Source organism: Leucoraja erinacea, chromosome 1 (assembly GCF_028641065.1).
Source record: "Leucoraja erinacea ecotype New England chromosome 1, Leri_hhj_1, whole genome shotgun sequence".
NCBI lineage: Eukaryota > Metazoa > Chordata > Chondrichthyes > Rajiformes > Rajidae > Leucoraja > Leucoraja erinaceus.
Window position 1 is genome coordinate 88,906,665 of NC_073377.1, and position 24,272 is coordinate 88,930,936.

The following is a 24,272-nucleotide window of genomic DNA, read 5'->3' on the forward strand; positions in this document are numbered from 1 at the left end:
ACTCTCTGGGTGAAAAGGTTTTTCCTCATCTCCATTCTAAATGGCCTACCCCGTTATCCTTAAATTGTGGCCCCTGGTTCTGGATTCCCCTAACAACGGAAACATTCCTGCCTCTAGCGTGTCCAATCCCTTAATAATCTTACATGTTTCAATAAGAACCCCACTCCTCTTTCTAAATTCCAGAGTATACAGGCCCAGCCGCTCCACTGTATCAACATATGACAGTCCTGCCATCCCAGGAATTAACCTTATGAATCTATGCTGCACTCCCTCAATAGCAAGAATGTCCTTCCTCAAATTTGGAGACTAAAACTGTACACAATACTCCAGATGTGGTCTCACTAGGGCCGTGTACAACTGCAGAAGGACCTCTTTGCTCCTAGACTCAACCCCTCTTGTTATGAAGACCAACATGCCATAAGCTTTCTTCACTGCCTGCTGTACCTGCATGCTTACTATCAGTGACAAATTAACAAGAACCCCCAGATCTCATTGTACTTCCGCTTTTCCCAGCTTGACACCATTCAGATAATAATCTGCCTTCCTGGTTTTGCCACCAAAGTTGATAACCTCACATTTATCCTCATTAAACTGCATCTGCCATGCATCTGCCCACTCACCCAACCCGTCTAAGTCACCCTGCATCCTCACAGTTCACACTGCCACCCAGCTGTGACAACTGCAAATTTGCTGTTAATTTTAATCCCTTCATCTAAATCATTAATGTATATTGTAAATAGCTGTGGTCCATATTGTAGACCACAGGATGGAGATCAACCTCATAAATGGTTAATCCAAGCTTTGGATCCAAGCAATACAATATACAATAAATACAATACCGTTTATTTGTCATTTGAACCTCACATGAAGTTCAAACGAAATTTGGTTTCTGCAGTCATACAAGAAAAGAATCAAGACACACACCAACACAATTTACACAAACATCCATCACAGTGAATCTCCTCCTCACGGTGATGGAAGGGAAAGTCTTGTTTCTCCCCTGCTCTCCATTCCTCTCCTAAAGTCAAAGTCAAAGCCCCCGGCGGGCGCTAGCAAGTCCCACAGCCACTTAAAGTCGCGCCTGGCAATGTAAGGCCCTGCCCCGGGTCCCGATGTTGGCGCTAGCAAGGCCCCGCTCCAGGTCACTCTCAACCCCGTAATTCGGGCGGGAGAAGTCGTCATTGCCGGTGCCCCGCAAAGCGGTCTCCCACCGGGGACCCGCAAGCTCCTGGTGCCACCATCTACCGGAGTCGGGTCGCAGCAGCGCGCCATCACAGCTCTCCACGCTCCGAAGCCGGCCAGCTCCATGATGGTAGGTCCGCAGCTCCTCCGGCTCCGTGACTTGAGCTGACGTTCCGGTTGGAGGCCGCTCCACCGCGCTAGGCCCCAACGGCAACGGAGACCTGAAAGGGAAAAGGTCGGGTCCCCGTACAGGGAAGAGATCTAAATGTTTCCCCCAACCACCCCCCACACATACAGTCAAAAACCCACCACAAATTATACCCTCAACAGAACAATAAAATAAAAAAAGGCAGACGGACTGCAGAGGCCGCTGCGACGTCGGTCGCGCAGTGAGGTGTTGCACTTTGGGAGATCAATTGTAAGAAGGTATGTGGTTGACCCATAACAGCATGGATGTGCAAAGGAATCTTGGGGTCCAGGTCCATAATACCTAGAAAGTGCCACATAAGCAGATTGAGTAGTAAAGACGGCATAAATTTGGCTCGCCTTTATTGGTCAGGGCAATGAGTGGAACAGCCAAGATGTTAAGGTCAGGTTCTATGGGACTTTGGTTAAGACGCATTTGGAATATTGTGTATAATTCTGGTTGCCCCAATACAGGAAGGATTTGAATTGATTTGATTGATTTGATTCAATTTATTATCATTGCCTTCAAGTAAGAGACAACAAAATGCTATTTCACCATAGTCATACGAACAAAAAAACTAAAACACAGCACTCAATAGTCCACAACACAAACATCCCCACAGCGGCACCAAAGTTCCCCACTGTGAGGGAAGGAACCAAAGTCCAGTCAACCTCCTCGCTGATGTTCCCCGATGTTCACCCGTGGTCGTGACCTCCCGAGACCCCCACAGTCGCCTCTACGGGCGGCCCGATGTTCAGGCCACCTCGCCGGGAACGATGGAACCCTGACGTCGAACGAGAGAACATCCTCAGCGGTCTGGACCTCTGAATCGGCCACCTCTCACTGGAGTCCGCGGCTCCCGAAGTCCACAGGCCGAGCTGGGCGGAGATTCAACGCTAGCGGCCCCCGGCAAAGGGTCCCAGGACTCCGCGATGTTGGTCAGTGCCGCCCGCTTTGGGAGCTCCGCAAACCACAGCTCCGCAATGTCAATGCAGCAGGCCCAACACTCCGGAGCTTCAAACGGCGATCTCAGGTAAGGCATTGCCTGCTCCATGATGTATCCAGCGCTGCGCCGCCGCTGCTGAAGCTCGGATCCGGTCCCAGCAGGAAAGGCCGCGCCAATCCAGTTAATAGTCCGCGAGGCGGGGGGGCCAGGGCGCGACTCGGATAATAGTCGCATCCTTGCCAGGAAGTGACTGAAAGACAGTCCCCCCCCTTCCCCCACATAAAATACTAAAAACAAACATACTAAAAATAAAAAAGGTAAAAAAGACAAACAGACTGCAGGCGGAGGTAGCCATCAACAGTGCCACCGGATGTCCCAGATGGGGAGGTTTTGGAGGTTTACCAAAAAGCTGCGTGGATTATGGGGTATTAGCTACAAGGAGTGGTAGGACAAACATCGTTGAGGGGAGACCTGTTATGTATATAATATTATGAAAGGCATAGACAGTTAGAACCCATCTCCCGCAGGTAGAAATGGCAAATCTAGTGGGTGTAGTAACTTTAAGGTGTGCGGGATAAAGTTTAAAGGAAATGTGCAGGCAAAATGTTTTTTAAATAACACAGAGCGAGGTGAGTGCCTAGAACATGCCGCCATGCCTGGTGGTTGGAAGCAGATACAACATTTCCCTTTAAGAGATTTTTAGATAGTATAGTAAATATTATCTATATTAAATATATCTTATATAATCTGTATTTAAAAGTCTGATTAGGCAGTGGGCGGGCCTCTCAGTCCATTTGGTCATAGGTCAGTTGCTCTTTCTCGATGTTACATTCTTGTGAAGTGTTGTAATGACATGACTCAAGATTATGGACTGTTTACACATCCAAGACCATTGGGCTGGAATAATAATGGATTCTGTATTAAGTTTGATATGTTTAATTATACTCATGTTGGGATAAGAGGAAGGACATATGTGAAGGCCAGAAGGTGGTTGGGTGAGGAATATGTGACCTTTGTATGTTAGATTTCTTATGTTTATAAAAACTGAGGTGACTAGGCTTTGAGAAAGAGATGTGGGTCTGGAGATGTAACAATCCTTTGCGAAATGTTGTCAGTGTAAAAACCAAAGTCGTAACGAGGCCCAAGGATGAGGTTGGTATGCCATCCCCTAGAGATAACAAGAAAGGGAGAGGGAATGTGAGATGGCCACAGGACCATTATCATTAATCAAGAGAGACATTTATATGACCCTTGCGTGCTGGGAAGATAGGAGATTTGAGTTTGTAAAGACAGAGTAAATTTCTATTTTAAAACGTGTAATGTAAGATAATGTTAGTTTAAATATGATTTATAAAGAGATCTGGAAAATATATATTGTGTTTTAATTAGGATTAAATACATTAGATCCCTGTGTTTAGATCTGTAGTTTAAGAAGTTACATTATTTCCCAAGACGTACAGGTTTAATGGGAACAATGTCTTGTTAATATAAATTGAGTAATCACTGTATGTATCTATTGTATTTTGAGAAGTGGGTTCTGGGAATTGTCTACTTTTCTGGGATATCACTTTGTTGGAATGAAATCTGAACAAAGAAATTAAACGCACATGGCAAGGGAAGGGGCCACAAGGAGTCATGTGACACCTACATCAGTTGCAAATGTGGAAATGTACTGGGAAGGAGGGGATAAGTGGGAGCAAGTGATTGGCTGGTAATAAGGGAATGTTAGCAAATGATTGGATATGGAAATGTAACAGGGGTGGGGCATGCTGATTTGAAAATGGTATAAAAAGCGATGATCCTTTGTTTTGAGCGGGACAAAGCTCCACGTGATTTGATGATGTGGGGAAAAAACAACTTTTGTTTGCAAATAAAAGTTTAAACTTCTTGAAGAATTCTCCGCGTGATCTGAATTAATTTGAGTATTGAAAACCACAACAATAGGCACATGGATATTCAGAGAATGGACGAATATGGATAATCTACAGGCAAATGAGATTAGTATATTTTAGCATCGTGCTCAACACAGATATTTTTGGCTGAAAAGCCTGTTCTTGTTTTGTATTTTTTCTATGTTCTGTTCTATGTACCAAAACACATTGGATATGCTTAAATCATTTTTTTTAATTAAACATGCTGGCAGAGACCAATGCTGTCCATTACAGGAAAGGCATAAAGGTGTACAGCACAATTAAGCTAACGGGATTAATGTAAATGGGCATCGAGATCAGCATAGATGAGGTGGGCCTTAAGTGCCTGATTTGAAAGGCATTATCAGAGTGTGTTGTATCATTCTACAAAATATGCTTGCTTTGTTTGCATTGGTTGCTGAAGGAACTATCAATCAAAAATCAAGTTCCATTATTTAAAAATCAATTTTATGCTCCAATTCAAGTTTACTGGCAATACCGTACTATAAAGGAATACCATACTATACAACTAAATCGTAATCTCACTTTCTCATTGTGCAATCCAATGCCAAGTGACAAGGCCAAATGTCCCTTGCATTTGACAATGTTGTGGCACTCTATAGCAAGGATATTTCAATAATAAGGTATCTCAATAATGAGATCTCAATTAGAAGGAATTTCTTTAGTCAGAGGCTGGTGAATCTGTGGAACTCATTGCCACAGAAGGCTGTGGAGGCGAAGTCAATGGATAATTTAAGGCAGCAATTGATAGATTCTTCATTAGTACAGGTGTCAGGGGAAGGCAGGAGAATGGGATTGAGAGGGAAAGATTGAATGGCAGAGTAGATTTGATGGTCCAAATGGCCTAATTCTGCTCCTAGAACTTATGAACACCATAAAATCATATCACTTCCTTTTGAAAATACCAGCACCAGCATCAAAAAGAATTCCAAAGCACATCCCATCGGCATGCTCACCGTATCAGTTCATTAATGGGTGATTTACAAACCATTTTTTTACCAACTGCAATCTCTTCATAAATACAAATCATGGAAATAATCTGAAAATTTCATCCCCAAGGTTGAGATTAAAAAACAAACGAAATGCTGGGAGTATTCAGGTTTGGCAGCATTTGTGGGTAAAGATGTTGTGGTGGTAGAATAGTTAGTGCTGCTGCCACACTTATAGCAAACCCAAAATTAATCTGGACCTCTGGCATATTTGTATTTCTGGAGCACGAGTATGTGTTGTGGGCCAAAGGGACTGGTTTCCAGAGAGCTAGTATGGACATTGTGGACCGAATGGATTCTTGTGTGCTGGCAGCTCAGTCGCTCGGGCCCGGTGGGCTGGCAACTCAATCGCTCACGGATGGTGGGCTCACACACACCCTCCATCACACAGACAATCACACCATCCATCACACACTCTCACACTAATATGACAGTAAAACTCTTGAATCTACTCACGCGGCCTTTCTCCTGAGCGGGACTTCCGCATTGAGCTGGACACTCAGTTCAAGCAACACAGTGCAGACCCATCCTTCAATTCAGTTCAAGCAACACAGTGCAAACCCATCCTTCAATTCAGTTCAAGCAGCACAGTGCAGACCAACCCTTCAATTCAGTTCAAGCAGCACAATGCAGACCAACCCTTCAATTCAGTTCAAGCAGCAGTTTGCAGACAATAGACAATAGGTGCAGGAGTAGGCCATTTGGCCCTTCGAGCCAGCATCACCATTCAATGTGATCATGGCTGATCATCCCCAATTAGTACCCTGTTCCTGCCTTCTCCCAATATCCCCTGACTCCGCTATTTTTAAGAACCCTATCTAGCTCACTCTTGAAAGCATCCAGAGAACCTGCCTCAACCGCCCTCTGAGGCAGAGACCAATACTTTAATTCAGTTCAAGCAGCACAATGCAAACCAACCCTTCAATTCAGTTCAAGCAGCACAGTGCAGACTAACCATTCAATTCAGTTCAGGCAGCATAGTGCAGACCAACCATTCACGGCAGAGACTCACAAACTGGACTCAATTCTCACTGTCTTCCGGGGTGACTGACTCGCGTCCGGCCTCCGGAGCTTTATGCTCCTGGCCTACCGGAAGGGGCGTTATCTTCATCATGGTGACTGACAGGCGAGAAGACCAATCTGCTGATCTCATGATTTTTTAAATATTCAAAACTTTTTTATTATTTCACTGATCGGAAAAAACCTTGGAGCGGTTGGAGGAGAGGAGGACGGTGAGTAAGATGGCGAAAAATTACAGCGATATAGCGTTTTTTCTAAAATAAATTTACAATGTAGACAGGAAGTGGTCAAGATGAGATTTTTAGTAATAGTATAGATAGAAGATATGTCAGGCTGGTGTTCATAGATTGCTACTTGGCAGTCAACACCATCATCCTCTCCACACTTGTTACCAAGCTCAGGAAACTGGATCTCTGTGCATCCCTTTGCAATCTGGATCCTTGATTTTCTCATCAACAGACCACAACAGTATGAATTGGCAACAGCACTTCCTTCTAGATAACCATCAGCACCAGTGGCACTTGTGTGCTCAGTCCTCTGCTCTACTCACTCTATACCCATGACTGTGAAGTTGGACACAGTTCCAACTCCCTTTAAATTCGCTGACAACACCACCGTTGTTGGACGAATTACGTGTAAAAATGAGTCAGAGTACAGCAGCGATATTGATTGTCTGATTGAATGGTGCCAGAAGAAGATCAAGGAACCGATTATTGAATTTAGTAGAGGGAAATCGAGGATCCACAAATCTGACTTCATCAATGGGTCAATGGCAGAGAGAGTCAACAACTTCAAGTTCCTGGACATGTATATCTCTGAAGATCTGTCCTAGGCCAAGCCCATTGATGCAACCTCAAAGAAAGCTCATCAACAGTACTTCCCGAGAAGATTATGGAGATTTTGCATGCCATAGAATACTCTTCTGAATGTCTACAGGTGTACAGCAGAGAACATATTGATTGGTTGCATCTCGCCTGGCTAGGCAATTCAAACACCCAGGAAGGAAGGCACTTGCGAGTAGCAGACACTGCCCGGTCCATCACAGGAACTGACTTCCCCACCACTGAAGGGATGTATAGGAGGTTCTGCTTCAAAAAGGCAGCCAGCATCAAGGACACACATATCCTAGCCATGCTCTCATTTCACTCCTATCAACGGGAAGATATAGGAGTTCAACTCCATCTTTAAATTCAGGAACAGCTTCTTCCCAACAACCATCAGGATCTTGAACACGACTAACCTACAAATTACCTATCGTGGTTACACAAGGGACTTCAGGCTTTTTATTTTGCACTATACTGTTTATGTTTAAATTATTGAACCTTTTTTATGGTTATCTATGACAACTCTGTTTACAGGCTTGTTATGATGGAACAAGTAAGAATTTAATTGTTTTGTTTGTCACCATATATGACAATTAAACACTCTTGACTGATGTAGGTGTGTGGCAGAATAATCAGGAAAAGGAGGTTTTGTTGATGGACAAGAGCAAAATAGACATACTGATGTGTCAAAAGGCCTCGACCAACGTCAAATGAAAATATTAAAAATAAATATATGCTGAAAACAAATATTGTTTCTGATATATTAGAGCAGTTAAGAAACTTCTGTCGCAACAGATCAAGTTTTCTGCAATATTTTGCCTTAGAAAGTAACAGAACATGAACAAATTAGTCTTGAATTTAGCATTCATATTATGCTACACTATACTTGAAATACTTGGACAGTATATATCAAGCAAACCAGACAGTTTAACAACTGCCACATGACCCATCTGCACAGAATACTTCACATCAAGCGGCAAGACTAAATTCCAGGCACATGGATTCTGTTCCAATTAATCCTCCCCAGAATTTAGTGTTGAAAGAATCACAAATTGGGTGTGCAGGACCTGTCAGAATACCGAAGCAGCTACTTTATGGATAGTTGACTGAGGTAAAAGAAGCACGTGGTGGACAGAAAAAAAAATAGATTTAGAGTCCCTCAGAACGTCCCTGAAGAGAGTCAACATTGACAGATATCAGAGGACAAGCACTGGGTTGTCCTGTTTGTCCACAGAAAAACAGTCCACAGTCATGTAAACAAGCTCACGTGGGAGCAAGCAAGCATGAGCAAGTCTTCAAAATCAAGGACAACTGATGTTACAGCATCTCTGCACCTGTCAACTGTGTGATTTTTGCCCATAGTATAATGAGTCGCCTCTGTACACATCGTAACACTAAAAAAACTAGACATCATGGATTTACGAGAACGAGAGATGTCAAAGCATATTATGTTCTTCATCTCCTGAATACATTCGCTGCAAATAAAGCACTTTTATATTTTCGATAGCATCGTTAGTAAGCAGCAATATTTTGCAACCAATGAAGATAAATGATGATATAATCTATATAACTGAATATGTTTCGCAGAAGATAATTATTTCCCATTCTATTTTTAATAGTGCCATGGGCACCTGTGTTAATGTGTCTGAGCATAGAATTTAACGTATAATCAATCATTTGATCCACAAGATTAAAAAGGTTATCCCACGTTGAGAGATTAAGTAAGACAAGCCTATATTTACAGAAGATTAGAAGAATGAGAAGGAAATTAGACTAAAATATAAATTCGTATTTAGTCTTGACAGGATACAAAAGACTGTTCTATCAAGTTAGACGGCCAATGAACAAAAACATTGGCCTTAGGCTTTCTTCTGTAAGGCTCAAGACATTTGGTGTAATGATTTCTGAATCATTTTCCCTGGCAAAAATAGAATGGAAGGCTGGATTGAAGGAAAGGAATTCTATGGAAGAAATTTTAAGAAGGCATCTGTCTGGAGGGAAAGGGATGCCTCCTGGACTCTATAACCACAGGCCAGATGACGTCTGAACCTTTAACACTAGCGCACAGCTGTAGGGGTTCATAGAGAATTTATGGGGTTTGCAGAGAACTGTTGAAGTGATTTTGTTAGAAACTACTGACTCCTTAAAAAGAACAGCCTGTGAACTTGAGCCCAGAGACAAAGAACGTCTTGTCATAATTAATAAAATCCCAGGCAGAACTATGAACAACAAGCACTTATTAGGACAAAGGTTATGAGGTAATGCCGACCAGCTTCTGGGGACAGGGTCAATAAGGAATGGACACAACACAAGTGATTGGTTTTGGGATTGATATCCTAATATTCTAATTATCTTATATTGAATAAAGAAGCTGGTGGTTTGCAGTTGTATTCCAGTCTTTTAGCTGTTCTGCAGGTCCGTTAGTTAGTCTTGCCTACTTTCTCCTGGATATATAACTGCAAGCTGTGAATAATGAAATCTTGAAACCTACCACCGGACTCTGAACATCATTAAAAAGCATATTCTAACAACACCTCAATGTTCTAGTTACATTTTCTTTCAATGTTTGAGACCTGTGCCATTCATGGACCTGGTACACTTAATACAACATGTGCAAGTGATTTCAAATATACACACTATATACTTCAGCCACAGACTACTGTTCCAAACCCAAATTAACGATTTAAGAAGGGTTTGGGCAGACCCCGTCTACAACTAGGGCCTAAAAAATGAGGAAGAAGGCTGCGATAAGGAAAAATATCGCACAAAATTGTAAATATCTTTAAAAAACTAATTCCTGGATGATTATGCTGTATCAAGGAGTATATACAAGACTTTGACAATAGATTTTTGGACACTAAATGAATCAAGTTATATAGCAATGTACAAAGGCCAAGGGAGAAAATCAAACACTGAGAATGGCAGAGAAATCTGAATCACTGAATTACTTATTTCCATATACACTGCTTTTATGTTGGAGGCATTGAACCTGGATTAAATAGTTTAGAGTTGAACTGCCTTCAGAGTATGAGCCACGTTACAATAAACAGTGAACAAGTATACAGTACAGATTATATTTCCTTACCTCTGTTGTTTGCGGAAGTGAATGCTCAAGTACATCCGAAGTGGATTCTTCTGTACTTTTCACTGTTGCTGAAATAGGTTTTATGTTTTTATGAATTATTGATCGAGTGCAGGTGCTCTGCTTACTCGGTATTTTTGAGGCATTTTTGATGTTCGTTTGGCCAGATAGCTTATTTGTTTTCATCTGGCAACCATTTTCCTTCAAAAATATTTTTAGGTTTTGTTGAGCAATTACATGTTCCAAGGTGTCTGTGTCAATTATAGGCCCTATCCTTGCCTTATTTGGAACAAAGGAATCCCCACTTAATTGGTCCGCTTGCACGTTCAGATCCACTGTAGGTGGAGATGACTTTAAACTCCTATTATTCGTATACTTGCATTCTTCATCCTTCAATTGAAATTTGCATTCATAGTCATCCAAAGCACCATCACATGGACATGCTTTTAAGCCATTTCTAATCAAACTGCCCTTCTGTGGCAAGTGCTGGTGTTGTTCAAGATGACAGAGAAGCATAGGCCTATGAGCAAGCCCAATAGAAGATTTAACGAAACCCTTTGGGGCTATGAATTTTTGCTGCAAATTATTAATAATTTCTTCTTTATTTCCAACAGCATCATGGAAAGAATTCACCTTAGGGGAGTCATCTTCCAAAGTCAATGACCTACTTTTATGCAAGTAATTTTGTGCTGAAAAGCGATCTAGTCGTACCACAGGCTGAATGTTCAAGTTGGAAGCTCTGTTTTCACATTTATGTCCATCCTTTTTAATTACCGAGTCAAGATTTAAGGTAGAGTCAAATAATCCAGACATTGCTGAAGGATGTCTGACATGTACCTTTAGATCATTTGTTTCTTGCAATAAACCATCCATGCTAGATATTTGAGATGGCTCAATGTCAGCAGAAAATAATTCCTTACTGTTATAAGAGTTCTGTGAAGTTCGTTGCCAATCATTCTTCTGTACTTTGAAGAGATGAGAAGCTACTGGAGCTGCAGGTTCAAACTTTTTGACTGAAGCCACATGATTATGGTCAGTTTCAAAACCACTGATTCCATCTGATTTATTTTCCAACAATCCAACAACCTCTGAACAATCTGAAAATTCTGTGGAGACAAATTTCTTGTATGATGTATTGTACTGCTGGGAGCAGCAGATATCCACCACACTGGCGTGGTCAGTACTTTCTTTTGCACAAGGCTCAACATTGTTCTTCCACACATAATCCTCCTCAATTTCACCACTGAGAGGAATGATACATCTTGATCGCCCCTTAATTTTCACTCTCCGAGTACACGAGGGTGTGCTGGTCTGTAGTGGTGCCCTATCCAGTTTCTCTACCAACCGAGGACGTAGATAATGGTGTGAAGTGTTGGAGGAATTCCCAAATTCATTTGACTTATCAAAACAAATAGATGATTCTGAAGATTCAACAGATCTACCAAGGAATCCCTGGAATAAAGGAAAGAAATGACAATTATTAACTTACATACATATACTAAATTAGATAAAATTCTGATTTATATTTCCTTTGAAATGCAAATGTTTTACTTTTTTGACCAAAAACCTCAATCATTGTTTTAAATATACTAAATGAATTACAATTGAAATACAGATAAAATGATCTGGTTTAGATTTCATGGATCAAAAATGTTTTCCATATACATAAATCCAACAGTGACATACAAAAATATCTACATGTGCAAGGAATATAGTATCGTAGTTTAGAGGTGGTTGCGCTTTATATCATCACTGGAGAAATACCACGCAACATTCACAACCAAATGTACCACAATGTTAAACGAGCTAACAAGTATCAAACATGCGAATAGTGCTCAATAAATAACTTATTTTTAAATTGATTTATTTGGAACAGGGAGTCATCAGCAACATTGGCAGTGATTGCTCAATTCAACGTGCACTTGAGAAGGCATGCGCAACCTTCTTGAGCTGCTGCAGTCCTTTGACAAAGGCATACCTTTGGTGCTAGGAGGATGCTAGGAGACTGCAAGGTGACTTGGATAGGCTGGGTGAGTGGGCAAATGTTTGGCAGATGCAGTATAATGTGGATAAATGTGAGGTTATCCATTTTGGTGGCAAAAACAGGAAAGCAGACTCTTATCTAAATCAGTGGTTCCCAACCTTTTTTTGGCCATGCCCCACCTAATCACCTCTAAAATCCTGATGCCCCCCCCCCCCCCCCCCCATGTGGTGATATATAATTCTTATCATTTAAAATAAAGACCTTTTTTACCCCAAAAAAATTATTTACTCAAAATAACATCTGAAACATAAACTACATATGTTTACCTGATGGAAAATCCAAAAAAATAAAAATCGAAAATTTGGACCCAGACCTCCTCAGTCGCACTCAATTGCCCCCCTTAAAAATCAAATTGCCCCCCTGTGGGGCATACGCCCCACGTTGAGAACCACTGATCTAAATGGTGGCCGACTAGGAAAAGGGGAGATGTAGCGAGACCTGGGTGTCATGGTACACCAGTCATTGAAAGTAGGCATGCAGGTGCAGCAGGCAGTGAAGAAAGCGAATGGTATGTTAGCTTTCATAGCAAAAGGATTTGAGTATAGCAGGGAGGTTCTACTGCAGTTGTACAGGGTCTTGGTGAGACCACACCTGGAGTATTGCGTACAGTTTTGGTCTCCAAATCTGAGGAAGGACATTATTGCCATAGAGGGAGTGCAGAGAAGGTTCACCAGACTGATTCCTGGGATATCAGGACTGTCTTATGAAGAAAGACTGGATAGACTTGGTTTATACTCTCTAGAATTTAGGAGAGATTGAGAGGGGATCTTATAGAAACTTACAAAATTCTTAAGGGGTTGGACAGGCTAGATGCAGGAAGATTGCTCCCGATGTTGGGGAAGTCCAGGACAAGGGGTCACAGCTTAAGGATAAGGGGGAAATCCTTTAAAACCGAGATGAGAAGAACTTTTTTCACACAGAGAGTGGTGAATCTCTGGAACTCTCTGCCGCAGAGGGTAGTCGAGGCCAGTTCATTGGCTATATTTAAGAGGGAGTTAGATGTGGCCCTTGTGGCTAAGGGGATCAGAGGGTATGGAGAGAAGGCAGGTACGGGATACTGTTGGATGATCAGCCATGATCATATTGAATGGCGGTGCAGGCTCGAAGGGCCGAATGGCCTACTCCTGCACCTAATTTCTATATTTCTATACCCAATTTTTTTCTTCTAAGAATCAACCAACTACTAATCCCACCCCCTTCATCAGCCCATCATTCACTTCATCTGGGGCCAACATCCACACCCCTTCCTGCCTGTCACCGCATTATTCAAGTCCCATGCTATGTTCAAGTTTAGTTCACATCCTGATTGTTTAATCTCCTGAATTAATAGATGAACTTGAAACATCTAACTTCAGAAGTCAAAGTCCAAAGTTAATTTTATTCGTCACATGCACCCGAAGATGCAGTGAAATGAATTTGCCAGCAGCGATACATTTAAAGAACACACGATACACAAAAGAACTATTACAGAATTTGGTCAAACACAAGACATAGAATATTTACGCCTCAGATTTGCTTGTTACTGTGCAAAGAGCACGGTGGCGCAGGGGTAGAGTTGCTGCCTTACAGCGCCAGTGCCGGTTACGATCCTGACTACGTGTGCTGTCTGTACAGACTTTGTACGTTCTCCAAACTAAACTAATTTCCATTTTAAACCACCTTGCATTAAGTTTAAACTGGGTCCACCTATTCCTGATTAATTCACTCTTTAATCAGGTTTCACAACATCAATCTCAATTGAATCTTTCACACAACTATTACAAAGAAAATATTAGACAACTTCAAATTGTTATTTGACCCTTAAAGCACAGATATAATTTTGCTGAATCAAAATTCTCTTTAAACTCAATTTAGGATTAGTGGACCATTTAGCATTGTACCCCTTCTGCCATGGAATGAGATTGGAGCTGACTGAGTTCATATCCCTTAATATCTTTGGATATCAGAATAATAGCACACCATCTACTGTTTGCCAAAAAATTCCAAATGTTTAACATTTTGTGCGAAGATGTGTCCAAGTTCAGTAATTTTTAGACTTTTTAAAAGAGTAATTTTTAAACATACATTTTCATGCACTCCAGTTCTCTAGGGTCATCATTGCATTAAGCAATATAAACTGTTATGTTTTATTAGGAATAATAAGAGGCAAATATTGTCATAATACTAGAAGGGTCTCAATATCAGATGATAAATATAGATAGTTTATTTAAAGTTACTGAGCAGATTGAGAAAGTGGTTAAAATCCAAACAGGATCTCAGACGTAAGGCATAGAGTAGAAATGTAAGGAAGTCACATTTATCATTTTCTAAAATACAGTTCAGCCGCAAATAGTGTATTTATTAATTTTTGCAGACGATTTCAAGGCTTTATGAAAGGATGTGCAAAACATTTATTAAAACATCACAACTGTAGTTATTTGGCTATTAGATTGGAGAAGCTGAGATTGCTCTCCAAGGAACAATGGGGGATTGGAAGGCATCAGAGAGAGTATTTAAAATTCTGAAAGACCTCAGCAGGGTAGATGCAAATAAACGGTTCAAGACAAAAAGGAGATGAGAAGAGTCAAGGACTAAGAGGACCAGATGAAGGTAATTGCTAAAATAAGTGAAAAGGACTTTTTTTTTTAATGCAGTGGATGCAGACTCAAAAGGGAATTGGATATCTGACAAGAATTTGCAGGCAGGTCAGAAGCAGTTCTTTACTTTTACCATTCTGTACTTCTGAGAGACGACAGGTTCTCTATGAACAAAGACACAAAATGTTTAGAGTTAACATAGATCATGCAATTTATCCTATTATGCTCACTATTGCCAAGGGGTTCCTGTACTTTAAGCTTCCTAATCAAATTTGGTTCATTACACAACACCAAATCCAGAATTGCTTTTTCCCCAGTAGGCTCGACCACAATCTGCTCCAAGAAGCCAGCGCGTCATTGGTACCCACATGGATCATGATGGCTGATCTTTCACCTTCTAGTCCAAAATCCTCTACAGGTCAGTCGAGATGTCCCGAACCTGGGCACCAGGTGACAATGATACACCCTCCTTCTCCTGACCACAGACCAAATTGGAAGCAGTTAATCTAATGGATGTCAAGTCACTTTTATTTCTATAGCACATTTAAAAAACAACTCTCGTTGACCAAAGTGCTTTACATTGGTGGAGGTACTAACGTTATACATTGGTTCATAGATTAAGTACATACATAAATACATACATATAGCAGGGCTCGAAATTAACGGTTGCCCGGGTGCCAATGGCAACTTACAGTCTCGCCAGGCAACCTAAAAGCCATGCCATTTTGCCCGGCTTGGCAAGCAACCGGGACACCCGCCCGCCATCCGTGTCCGGGTCTCGGCGCTAGCTCTCGGCTCGGCTCTCCGCTAGCTCTCGGGTCTCCGCTCGGCGCTAGCTTTCCGCTCGGCGCTAGCTCTCGGCTCGGGTCTCTGCTTGGCCGAGCACATCATCGGCCGTGGTTGTGCGCATGTGCGGCCCTGCACATGCGCACTGCCACGGCAACTGGTCGGCGTCGGCCACTTTCTCCCTCCCTTTGCATTGTGGGAGCTCTGGCCGCCATTGCTGTCCGGTCGCTGCTCACCGCAACCGCTGAAAAACAACGCAGAATCACTCCCTGGAGCTGCGGTAACTCCCTGGAGTAACTCTTGCTTCTTGGTTTCCTGATCCTCCAAAAATATCCGAAATGGAAATTAAATTGGTGGACCCACCACCACCAAACTCTGAAAAATAACAGCCTATTGCATTTTATCTGTTTATTCATTGTGTATTATATGGTCTATAGTATATAGACACACTGAACCTTTATCTCCTGTTCTGTATTATGTTTACATATTCTGTTGTGCTGCAGCAAGCAAGAATTTCATTGCCCTATCTGGGACACATGACAATAAAACTCTCTTGACTTGGATTTAAGAAAAAAGGGTTCTTGGGGGGAAAAAAAGCTACCAATTTAGTTGCGTCTGGTTGGTACCTATGGTAGGGTGAAGACTATTTCATGCTTTAATTGTGCGGGGGAACTCCATGGAGCAGCCAGCATCTCTGAATAAAAGAAATTGGGTGACGTTTCGGGTAGAAACTCTTCTTTAGCATTCCTCTGGTTTTAGTGTTTTTTGTTTAATTTAAAGATACAGTGTGGAACCAGGCCCTTTGGCCCACCGATTCCACGCCAACCACTGATCACCCATACTCTAGTTCTATCCCACACATCAGCAACGTAAGTCAAGACTGTTTTAATTTCTCACGTCCCAGTTAGAACAATGAAATCCTTACTTGCAGCATCACAACAGAAATATGTAAACATAGTATTCTGTAAGCAATGTTATAAACGAGAAAACAAAACTCCATACAGACAGCACCCATATTCAGGATCAATTCCAGGTCTCTGGCAATTTTAGGCAGCAAATTTATGGCCAATGTACTGCCCCAATAGCCTTGAACTGAATTAAAACATACAGTAGCTGTAAAGGGGGACTTTACAATCTGAAAATGGAAAGTTTCAAAGTTATCAACGTATAATTTTTTGTGTGTTGGAAAATAAAATATAGTGGCACAGCTGGTGGACTTGCTGCCTCACACGCCAGAGATCTGTGTTCGATCCTGTTCTCAGGTACTGTCTGTGTTGAATTTGCACATTCTCCCTGCAAGCATGTGGGTTTCCTCCCACATCCCAAAGACGCATTGGCTTTGTAGGTTAACTTGTCTCTGTAAAATTGCCCCTAATGTGCAGGGAGTGGGTGAGGAAAGTGGGATAACAGAACTTGTGTGAATGGGTAGACAAAAATGTTGGAGAAACTCAGCAGGTGAGGCAGCATCTATGGAGCGAAGGAAATAGGCGACGTTTCGGGTCGAGACCCTTCTTCAGACTGATGTCGGGAGGGGTGGGGGGGCGGGAAAAAGAAAGGAAGAGGTGGAGACAGTAGGCTGAGGGAGAGCTGGGCATGGGAGGGGAAGGAGGGAGAAAGAAAGGACTACCTGAAATTGGAGAAGCCAATGTTCATACCGCTGGGGTGTAAACTACCCAAGCAAAATATGAAGTGCTGTTCCTCCAATTTACGGTGGGCCTCACTCTGGCCATGGAGGAGACCCAGGACAGAAAGGTCGGATTTGAAATGGGAGGGGGAGTTGAAGTGCTGAGCCACCGGGAGATCAGGTTGGTTATTGCGAACTGAGTGGAGGTGTTGTGCGAAGCGATCGCCAAGCCTGCGCTTGGTCTCACCGAGGTTGATCATATGCTGAATAACCATATTTTTGTTTCGAAGTGGAAAGAGATAATAGAAATTGCATTCATTGCAATGTGTAAAAAGAAATGAGATACTGTATTGTAATTTTGCTGCATGTCATTGTGGTATATACCATGTCTTGATTGGTGAATATGTTTAGTTTATGACTTTATTTGAAGCAGAAATAATATGTGAATGCTTCATTGACCATAATTCCGACTGGTAATTACGCACTTCGTCCGAGCACATTATCGCACGCGTCATGCAAGCCGTCTTAAATGACCACCTAAACTGTGATTTGGCAACCTAAAATGCCCGGCTGGCAACAGGGAAAAAAAGTTAAGCGAGAGCCCTGTATAGCCCTCCCTCAGAGGACGTCAAGAAAGGCTTGAGAGTAATGATGAGTTTTAAGTTTCGACTTAAAAGAGTCGATGGAGGGGGCAGTTCTGATGGGAAGAGGGATGCTGTTCCACGGTCTAGGAGCTGCAACCGCAAAGGCGTGGTCGCCCCTGGGCTTATGACCCCAAGTCGACCGATCTGAAGGACCTGCAGGTCGTGTGGCGGGTAAGCAGACTTTTGATGTAGGTGGGGGCAAGCCCGTGAAGGGCTTTGTAAACATAAAGAAGGATCTTGAAATTTATTCGGAACCGCACAGGGAGCCAGTGGAGAGAAGCCAGAATCGGGGTGATGTGGTCCCTTTTTCGGGTGCGGTGTCTCGCTGCGGTGTTTTGGACCAGTTGCAGGTGGGAAGATTGGCTGATGCCAGTGTAAAGGGAGTTGCAGTAGTCGAGGCGGGAGGAGATAAATGTGTGGATGATCTTTTCGAGGTCATCAAACTGGAGGAATTGTTTTATTTTAGCTATCGTCCGAAGCTGGAAGAAGCTAGCTTTTACCACGGCATAGACTTGTTTGTCAAATTTCAATGCTGAGTCAAATATCACGCCAAGGGTTTTGACGTGAGGTTTGAGTAATGGGGTAAGGCTTCCAAGGCTGCCTGCTATCGTTTTGATTGAGTCCGAGGGGCCGAGCAGGATGACCTCAGACTTACTCTCGTTTAGTTGGAGGAAGTTCTGGGCCATCCAACACTTTATATCCTCGAGGCAGTGGATAAGGTTAAGTATTGATCGTTTTTTGGGCTTCTGGGGGAGATAGAGTTGTGTATCGTCTGCATAGCAATGGAAGGAAATGCCGTGCCTTTGAATGACTTGGCCTAAGGGGAGCCTATACAGGGAGAAGAGAATGGGGCCAAGGATGGAACCTTGTGGAATCCCGCAGCAGAGGTCAGCTGGGGAGGAGAAAGAGTTGCCTATGTTAGTAGAGAAACTCCTACCTTTGAGGTAGGAGATGAACCAGCTCAGGGCAGTGCCATCAATACCAACCCCATACCGGAGACGATCAATTTGGATGGTGTGGTCGACAGTATCAAATGCTGCGCTGAGGTCAAGAAGGAGCAGGATTGCACAGTCGCCGGGGTCAAGGGTGAGCAGTAGGTCATTATGTACCTTCAATAAGGCATACTCTGTGCTGTGTTGGGCCCTGAAACCTGATTGGAAAGTTTCCAAGATAGTATTTCGGTGATGGTAAGGCATAAGGGCTTTTAAAAGGAAAGGCAGTTTTGAAATAGGTCTGTAGTTGGTTGGCAAAGTGGGGTCGAGGTTAGGTTTTTTCAGGAGGGGCTGGACCACCGCATGCTTGAAGCAGGTAGGAACAGTGCCAGTGGCCAGAGAACTGTTGAAGATGGCGAGGATGCTGGGACAGGCTATTGTAATGACATCCTTCAGAAGGGCAGAGGGGACAATGTCGAGGGGGCAGGTAGTTGGTTTCATGGTGGTGACCAGTTTTACAAGGGAGGGTAGAGTAATGGGTTGGAAACAGTCTAATTTTGAAGAACAGACCAATGAGACAGCCAGGTCACGGATGGGAGGGGAAATATTCGATGTGATGTTCTTAACTTTGCTGGTGAAAAATGTAGTATGCCTCCAGAAACACAGCATTCAAGTAATTCTCCCTGTCCTTAATGTGCCACAGCTTTTGAAGCTCAGACTCAAAGTCATCAAATTTGCTGCAGATGTGGTCACCAGGAACCATCAAGAGGTCCACCAGCTCATGTATCCTACTGATATAATACTTTAGAGAGAACTACGGCAATTTGTTTTTTTATTAATGGTCACTCACATGTGCATATTGAGAATGAGTCGATAAGTTATTAATGTGCAGAGGGAACGCAATTCAAAATCTAAAGCACAGCATCGATCCTTGCCCTTTCACCAGACTACGATAGGCACCAAAGTACTGGAAAAATATCACCATTGTTGCTTCTGCAAAAATCTAGAAAAATCCACTGGAAGGATAAACCAACTAACATCAGCATCCTTTCCCAGGCCAACATTCCCAACGTTGAGATCTTACGACATTTAGGCAGGCTAGGTTCTTCCGTACACAACAACAAGCATGCTATCCTAAACTCTTTTACACAAACAGATTAGCCGGTGAACAGTTCAAGGACATGCTCAAAGTCTGCTTGGTAAGATTGTTGGGAACCTCTGGTTCACAACAACTCAAGGTGGAAAAGGAGCATTCTGGATGGTGTGGAGAACCTCATACACCAGAAGCATAGGGAAGCACTAAGGAACACACCATCTCATGAACTACCTATCCATCTATCCTGTCAGTAACTTTCTGCCATTATGGAAGAGCCTGTTGTTCTCACGTTGGCTTCATCAGTCACCACAGAGCAAGAGTGAAAGCAAATCATCCTCCGTTCTGTGGGACTGTTGAGAAAATTCTGTTTCTGGTTGACAACCTTCTACATTCCTGGAGTAAATGCATAAAAATTGAGAGCACAATTTTATGTCCTCCTTGTGCGAGAGTAATGAAATCAAACAATACACTAGCCAAAGCTGCACTAAGGATCACATAACTTGAGACTAAGAATTTAATTTGGAATCTAATGCTGTCTACTATTCCCAGTTATGCCAACTGGAGTCCTTAATGACAAAACAGTAGATTGGTGAAGGGTTGAGTAGGGAGAAGAAAATATCTTATCATCTTTAATTACTTATATTGAGAATCACAACTCTACGATGCTTGAAACACGTTTTTACAAGTAACACAGTCGATCACTTTGTAAATTGTGCAGAATCTGTTCCACAATTAACATTCCTCGTCTGTAACTCCATTGCAGTCACCTTCACAAAAATATTTTATTATTTAAGATGGCTGGACAGTATCAGAGGGAAGCAAAAGAAACGCTAACTTACCATTCCTCTCAGTCGAAGCGGGGTATTTCCAATTTTACGTGACGTCACCTTATAGCGCCGCAGATTCTGTCGATAAGTGACAAACTTGGATTGTGCAGCTGTTGGAATTAGTTCTCTTCTGCACTTATTTTACGTCCACCTTTCCTCCTCCCCAAAGGAGTGAGAGAAAGGGAAGAAAAATGATTTTAAGTGGCGCAGTTAACAATATAACAAATTAATATTGAAGGATTTTTAAAAATTCCAGAACGATTACTGTAAAATATCTTCTAGTTTGTTTACCTGTGAATGCAGTCATTTATTGAATCAAAATATGGTCCATCAAATCTACATCTATTTATTTCAAAATTAAACCAGCTAATTCCACATCCCTGACACCCCCACCCCCGTACCCGTTCTTTTCTTTTCTCCTGTTACATTTATGCTTCTGCATGTCGTTCCTCCCCCCCCCCCCCCCCCCCCCCCCCCCCCCCCCCCCCCCCATTTTAGTAACTCATTTTAATGGGAGAAATTGCTGTATGAGGGGTAATTTTCAACATTCTAAAAAAAGTTTATTGACATGAATCATACAATTTCATTGAACAGAAATTTACCCGGGGAATAGTGTTCCTTCAGTAGAATTGTTCCACCCATGCAGTAATACTAAAATATTCTATTCTGATATGGAATCGTGCCCCTCAGGAGCATTTAACAGTAATCTGCAAACTTTAAATCTCTAACCTTTTCCTATTACCTGAACTAATAGTTAAGTCACAGATTTTCAATTTTCACAAAATGCTTAAGATGGATGTAGTTGATCAGAGCAGGAAAACTCTGCACCAATTTTCACTGTGATCTGGTATTCATAAAATGCTTTCTATATCAAGTTAATTTTTGGACACACATTCGAAGATATCACCATGATGGGCTAAATAGATTTTTTTTAATCAGAAACTGTTCAAAAATAATTTGCAAATATATATAGATCACATACCTAGAAGCAGGACAACATTTTTCTTTCTTTTCCACAAATACACAGTCTTTTTGACTTTCGCCTTCACTGGAAATGGAGTCATTATCCTTATAACACAAAGATCCTCTCTTTCGAAGGTGATAACTCTTCTTTTGGCTTTCAGTATTTCTTCGATTTACATCATTTCTTTTCTGCACCTTGGCATTTGAAGCACTATGCAAAATAGCAGTTCCTTTGCGTCGTCTGAAACAATTCAGAATACATTTTCAAAAAGTATACAGTGAATTAAGCAGTAGAGCATTTTAGATTTCATGTACATTAAAAAAAAATGATTTTGTAAATATATTAAATGGCAGAGCAAGATGGATGGGCCATTCGCTTCACTGAGGGCACAAACATTTTAATTAATTTGGGAGGTCATTGATAGATTGAAGGCATCAAGATACGAGATTATGTAGGATTAGAAAAAAAAGATGAATTTGTAGCTTCAACAAGTGAGAACGGGAAAAAAGTTGAGATCAAATATTCAGAGCAAATCAGGATACTGGGCAAAGTGGAAACACAAATATTGTGCATGGTGTCTGGGATTGTACCAAATAAAAAGTATTATAGTAAATGCTGTACTTATTGATAGCCTTTGATGTCTGTAAGGATATTTTAGTACATACAGAAAATACTTTTATGGTGAACCAGTACATTAAAGTATTCAAAGATAAGACAATAATTAAGTTTAACAATTGCAGAATAAGATGTGTGATGTGCAGAATAAAATGTGCAGAATAAGATTTGTAGGAGGCCTCTGGACAAGGAATCCACTGGAATAAACTGAGTGGATATTGAGAACATTTGTGCAACTTGTGGTGAAGAGTTCAGAGAACCAGAAAGTCAAGAGATCAAGTTTATCTATATTTATTAGAATGACAACTGCATATCGACGTATATGCCGCTAGTACCATCTCATGATTTGTACGTTTTGTCTAAAGGAAAGTGGAAAAACAATGTACAGTAAACCCTCGTTATAATGGACAATGGGGGAAGGGGGGTTAGTGTCAGTCATTGCCAATTGTCCCTTCCCGAAAACCAAGGGTTTGTCCCCATTGACATCACTGAGTGGGACCACCCTCACCAGAGTGCAGTAGCCCAAGAAGGTCGCCTGGCACCACCTTGTCCAACGCAGCTGGGAAACAGCAATAATCTCTGGCTCTGCTACTTCTTCCCGTATTCAGAGATTGAGAGAAAACTAGCACCATGTTGGGGTGAGGAAACCTTGTCCCACTCTGAAATTCCCACGCCCAACTGGTCACCTGGCGCTCAGGGAGTAAGAACATAGATCTTAAATGTTAACTCCATTTCTCCTTCCAAAGACACCAAGCCGCTGAATACACAAAATTCTTAACAGCTAACAAAATATTTTTATCACTGCAGGCTAAAAAATACAAGTCAGTTTGTTACATTGTTTAATAGTTAAGTGCAGATTCAAGAGATTGCTTGTCAATTTCAATACCTTGTCGGTTTCAATTGCCTCCCCAGTGCTACTAGCCCGTGTTCTTAAAGAAATTGCCCAAAAAACAAAATCCGTTATAAAGTGGTCCACAATAACGAGGGTTTACTGTAATTGTAAACTTCAAAGTGTACATTGAGAATTGTGCACGCTATGTGATAAGGCTTTCAGTTGCAGCAGTAGACTGTCGGACTAGTCTTTATTGAGGATTTTCTGATGATGACCATTTATTTGTTTGCGGAAGCGGCAACGCAGAGGAACCTGCAGACAGAAGCCGAGCCCGTTCAGTAACCATCAGCGAGGAAGAAGGAGCAATGACAGGGAGACACGATGCACCGAGCATTGGTGCAAATGTAAAGGGACTTCGCCCTCCTGATGCACCGATTGAAGATCTGCAGGGAGCTCCGGCCCTCCAGACCAAAGGAGAAGCTCCTCTAGGATCTTTGCTCCAGACCGCCCCAGCTCCGTGCAGGAGACGTTCTGGGGATCCGACACTCGCGGCCGGCGGAGTCGAGCACCTTTTCCTGACGTTGGCGACCGACTCGCCGCTGGTGTCGGTGCTGGTCGAGGGCAGGGCGTTGCCGGAGTCCGAAGACGAGAAGAGATGTTCGGGCCCCATGTCCGGGCTCAGCCACTTGTGGCCCTTCACCGCCCGGCTGCCGTATTTGCCGTAGGTCCGCACCACGGCCGAGCGGCTGCCCCGCGTCCGTATCCTGTTCATTATCGCGCTGCGGCAGCGGCTGCGGCCGGGGGGTAAGTTGGGCCGGTGGGGGAGCGGATCCGGTTTAGCGAGGGGAGGTGGAGGCGGGGGAAGTGGAGCCGAGAGAAGGCGAGAGTTAGGGGGGGGGAGTGGGTCCGGCGGGGCCGGGAGAGTGGGTCCTGGGGCCGGTGAGGCCGGGAGAGTGGGTCCGGTGGGGCCGGGAGAGTGGGTCCGGTGGGGCCGGGAGAGTGGGTCCTGGGGCCGGGAGAGTGGGTCCGGTGGGTCAGGCGGGTCCTGGAGCCGGGAGTTTCCGCGCCGGCGCCGCGGCCCAACAACCGTCCGTTAACCGCCTCGCTGTTTGAATTTCCTCTCCTCCCATTGGACTGAGCTCAGAACCCGGGCGTGCGTGATGCCTGCGGC

The 24,272-nt window shown here is 42.8% G+C and overlaps 1 protein-coding gene across 1 annotated transcript in view; it reads right to left on the reverse strand.

Annotated features, from left to right (window-relative positions):
• Positions 1–23,893, reverse strand: part of haspin (histone H3 associated protein kinase) — a 59,753-nt gene extending 35,860 nt beyond the window's left edge. The window contains exons 1-4 of the mRNA XM_055638537.1: positions 23,671–23,893; positions 21,673–21,894; positions 20,703–20,820; positions 10,165–11,613 (exon numbers count right to left, since the gene is read on the reverse strand). Coding sequence (XP_055494512.1) covers positions 10,165–11,613; positions 20,703–20,820; positions 21,673–21,894; positions 23,671–23,873 — 1,992 coding nt within the window. The 5' untranslated portion in view covers positions 23,874–23,893. The remainder of the gene's footprint in view (positions 1–10,164; positions 11,614–20,702; positions 20,821–21,672; positions 21,895–23,670) is intronic.
• Positions 23,894–24,272: the final 379 nt, after the last annotated feature.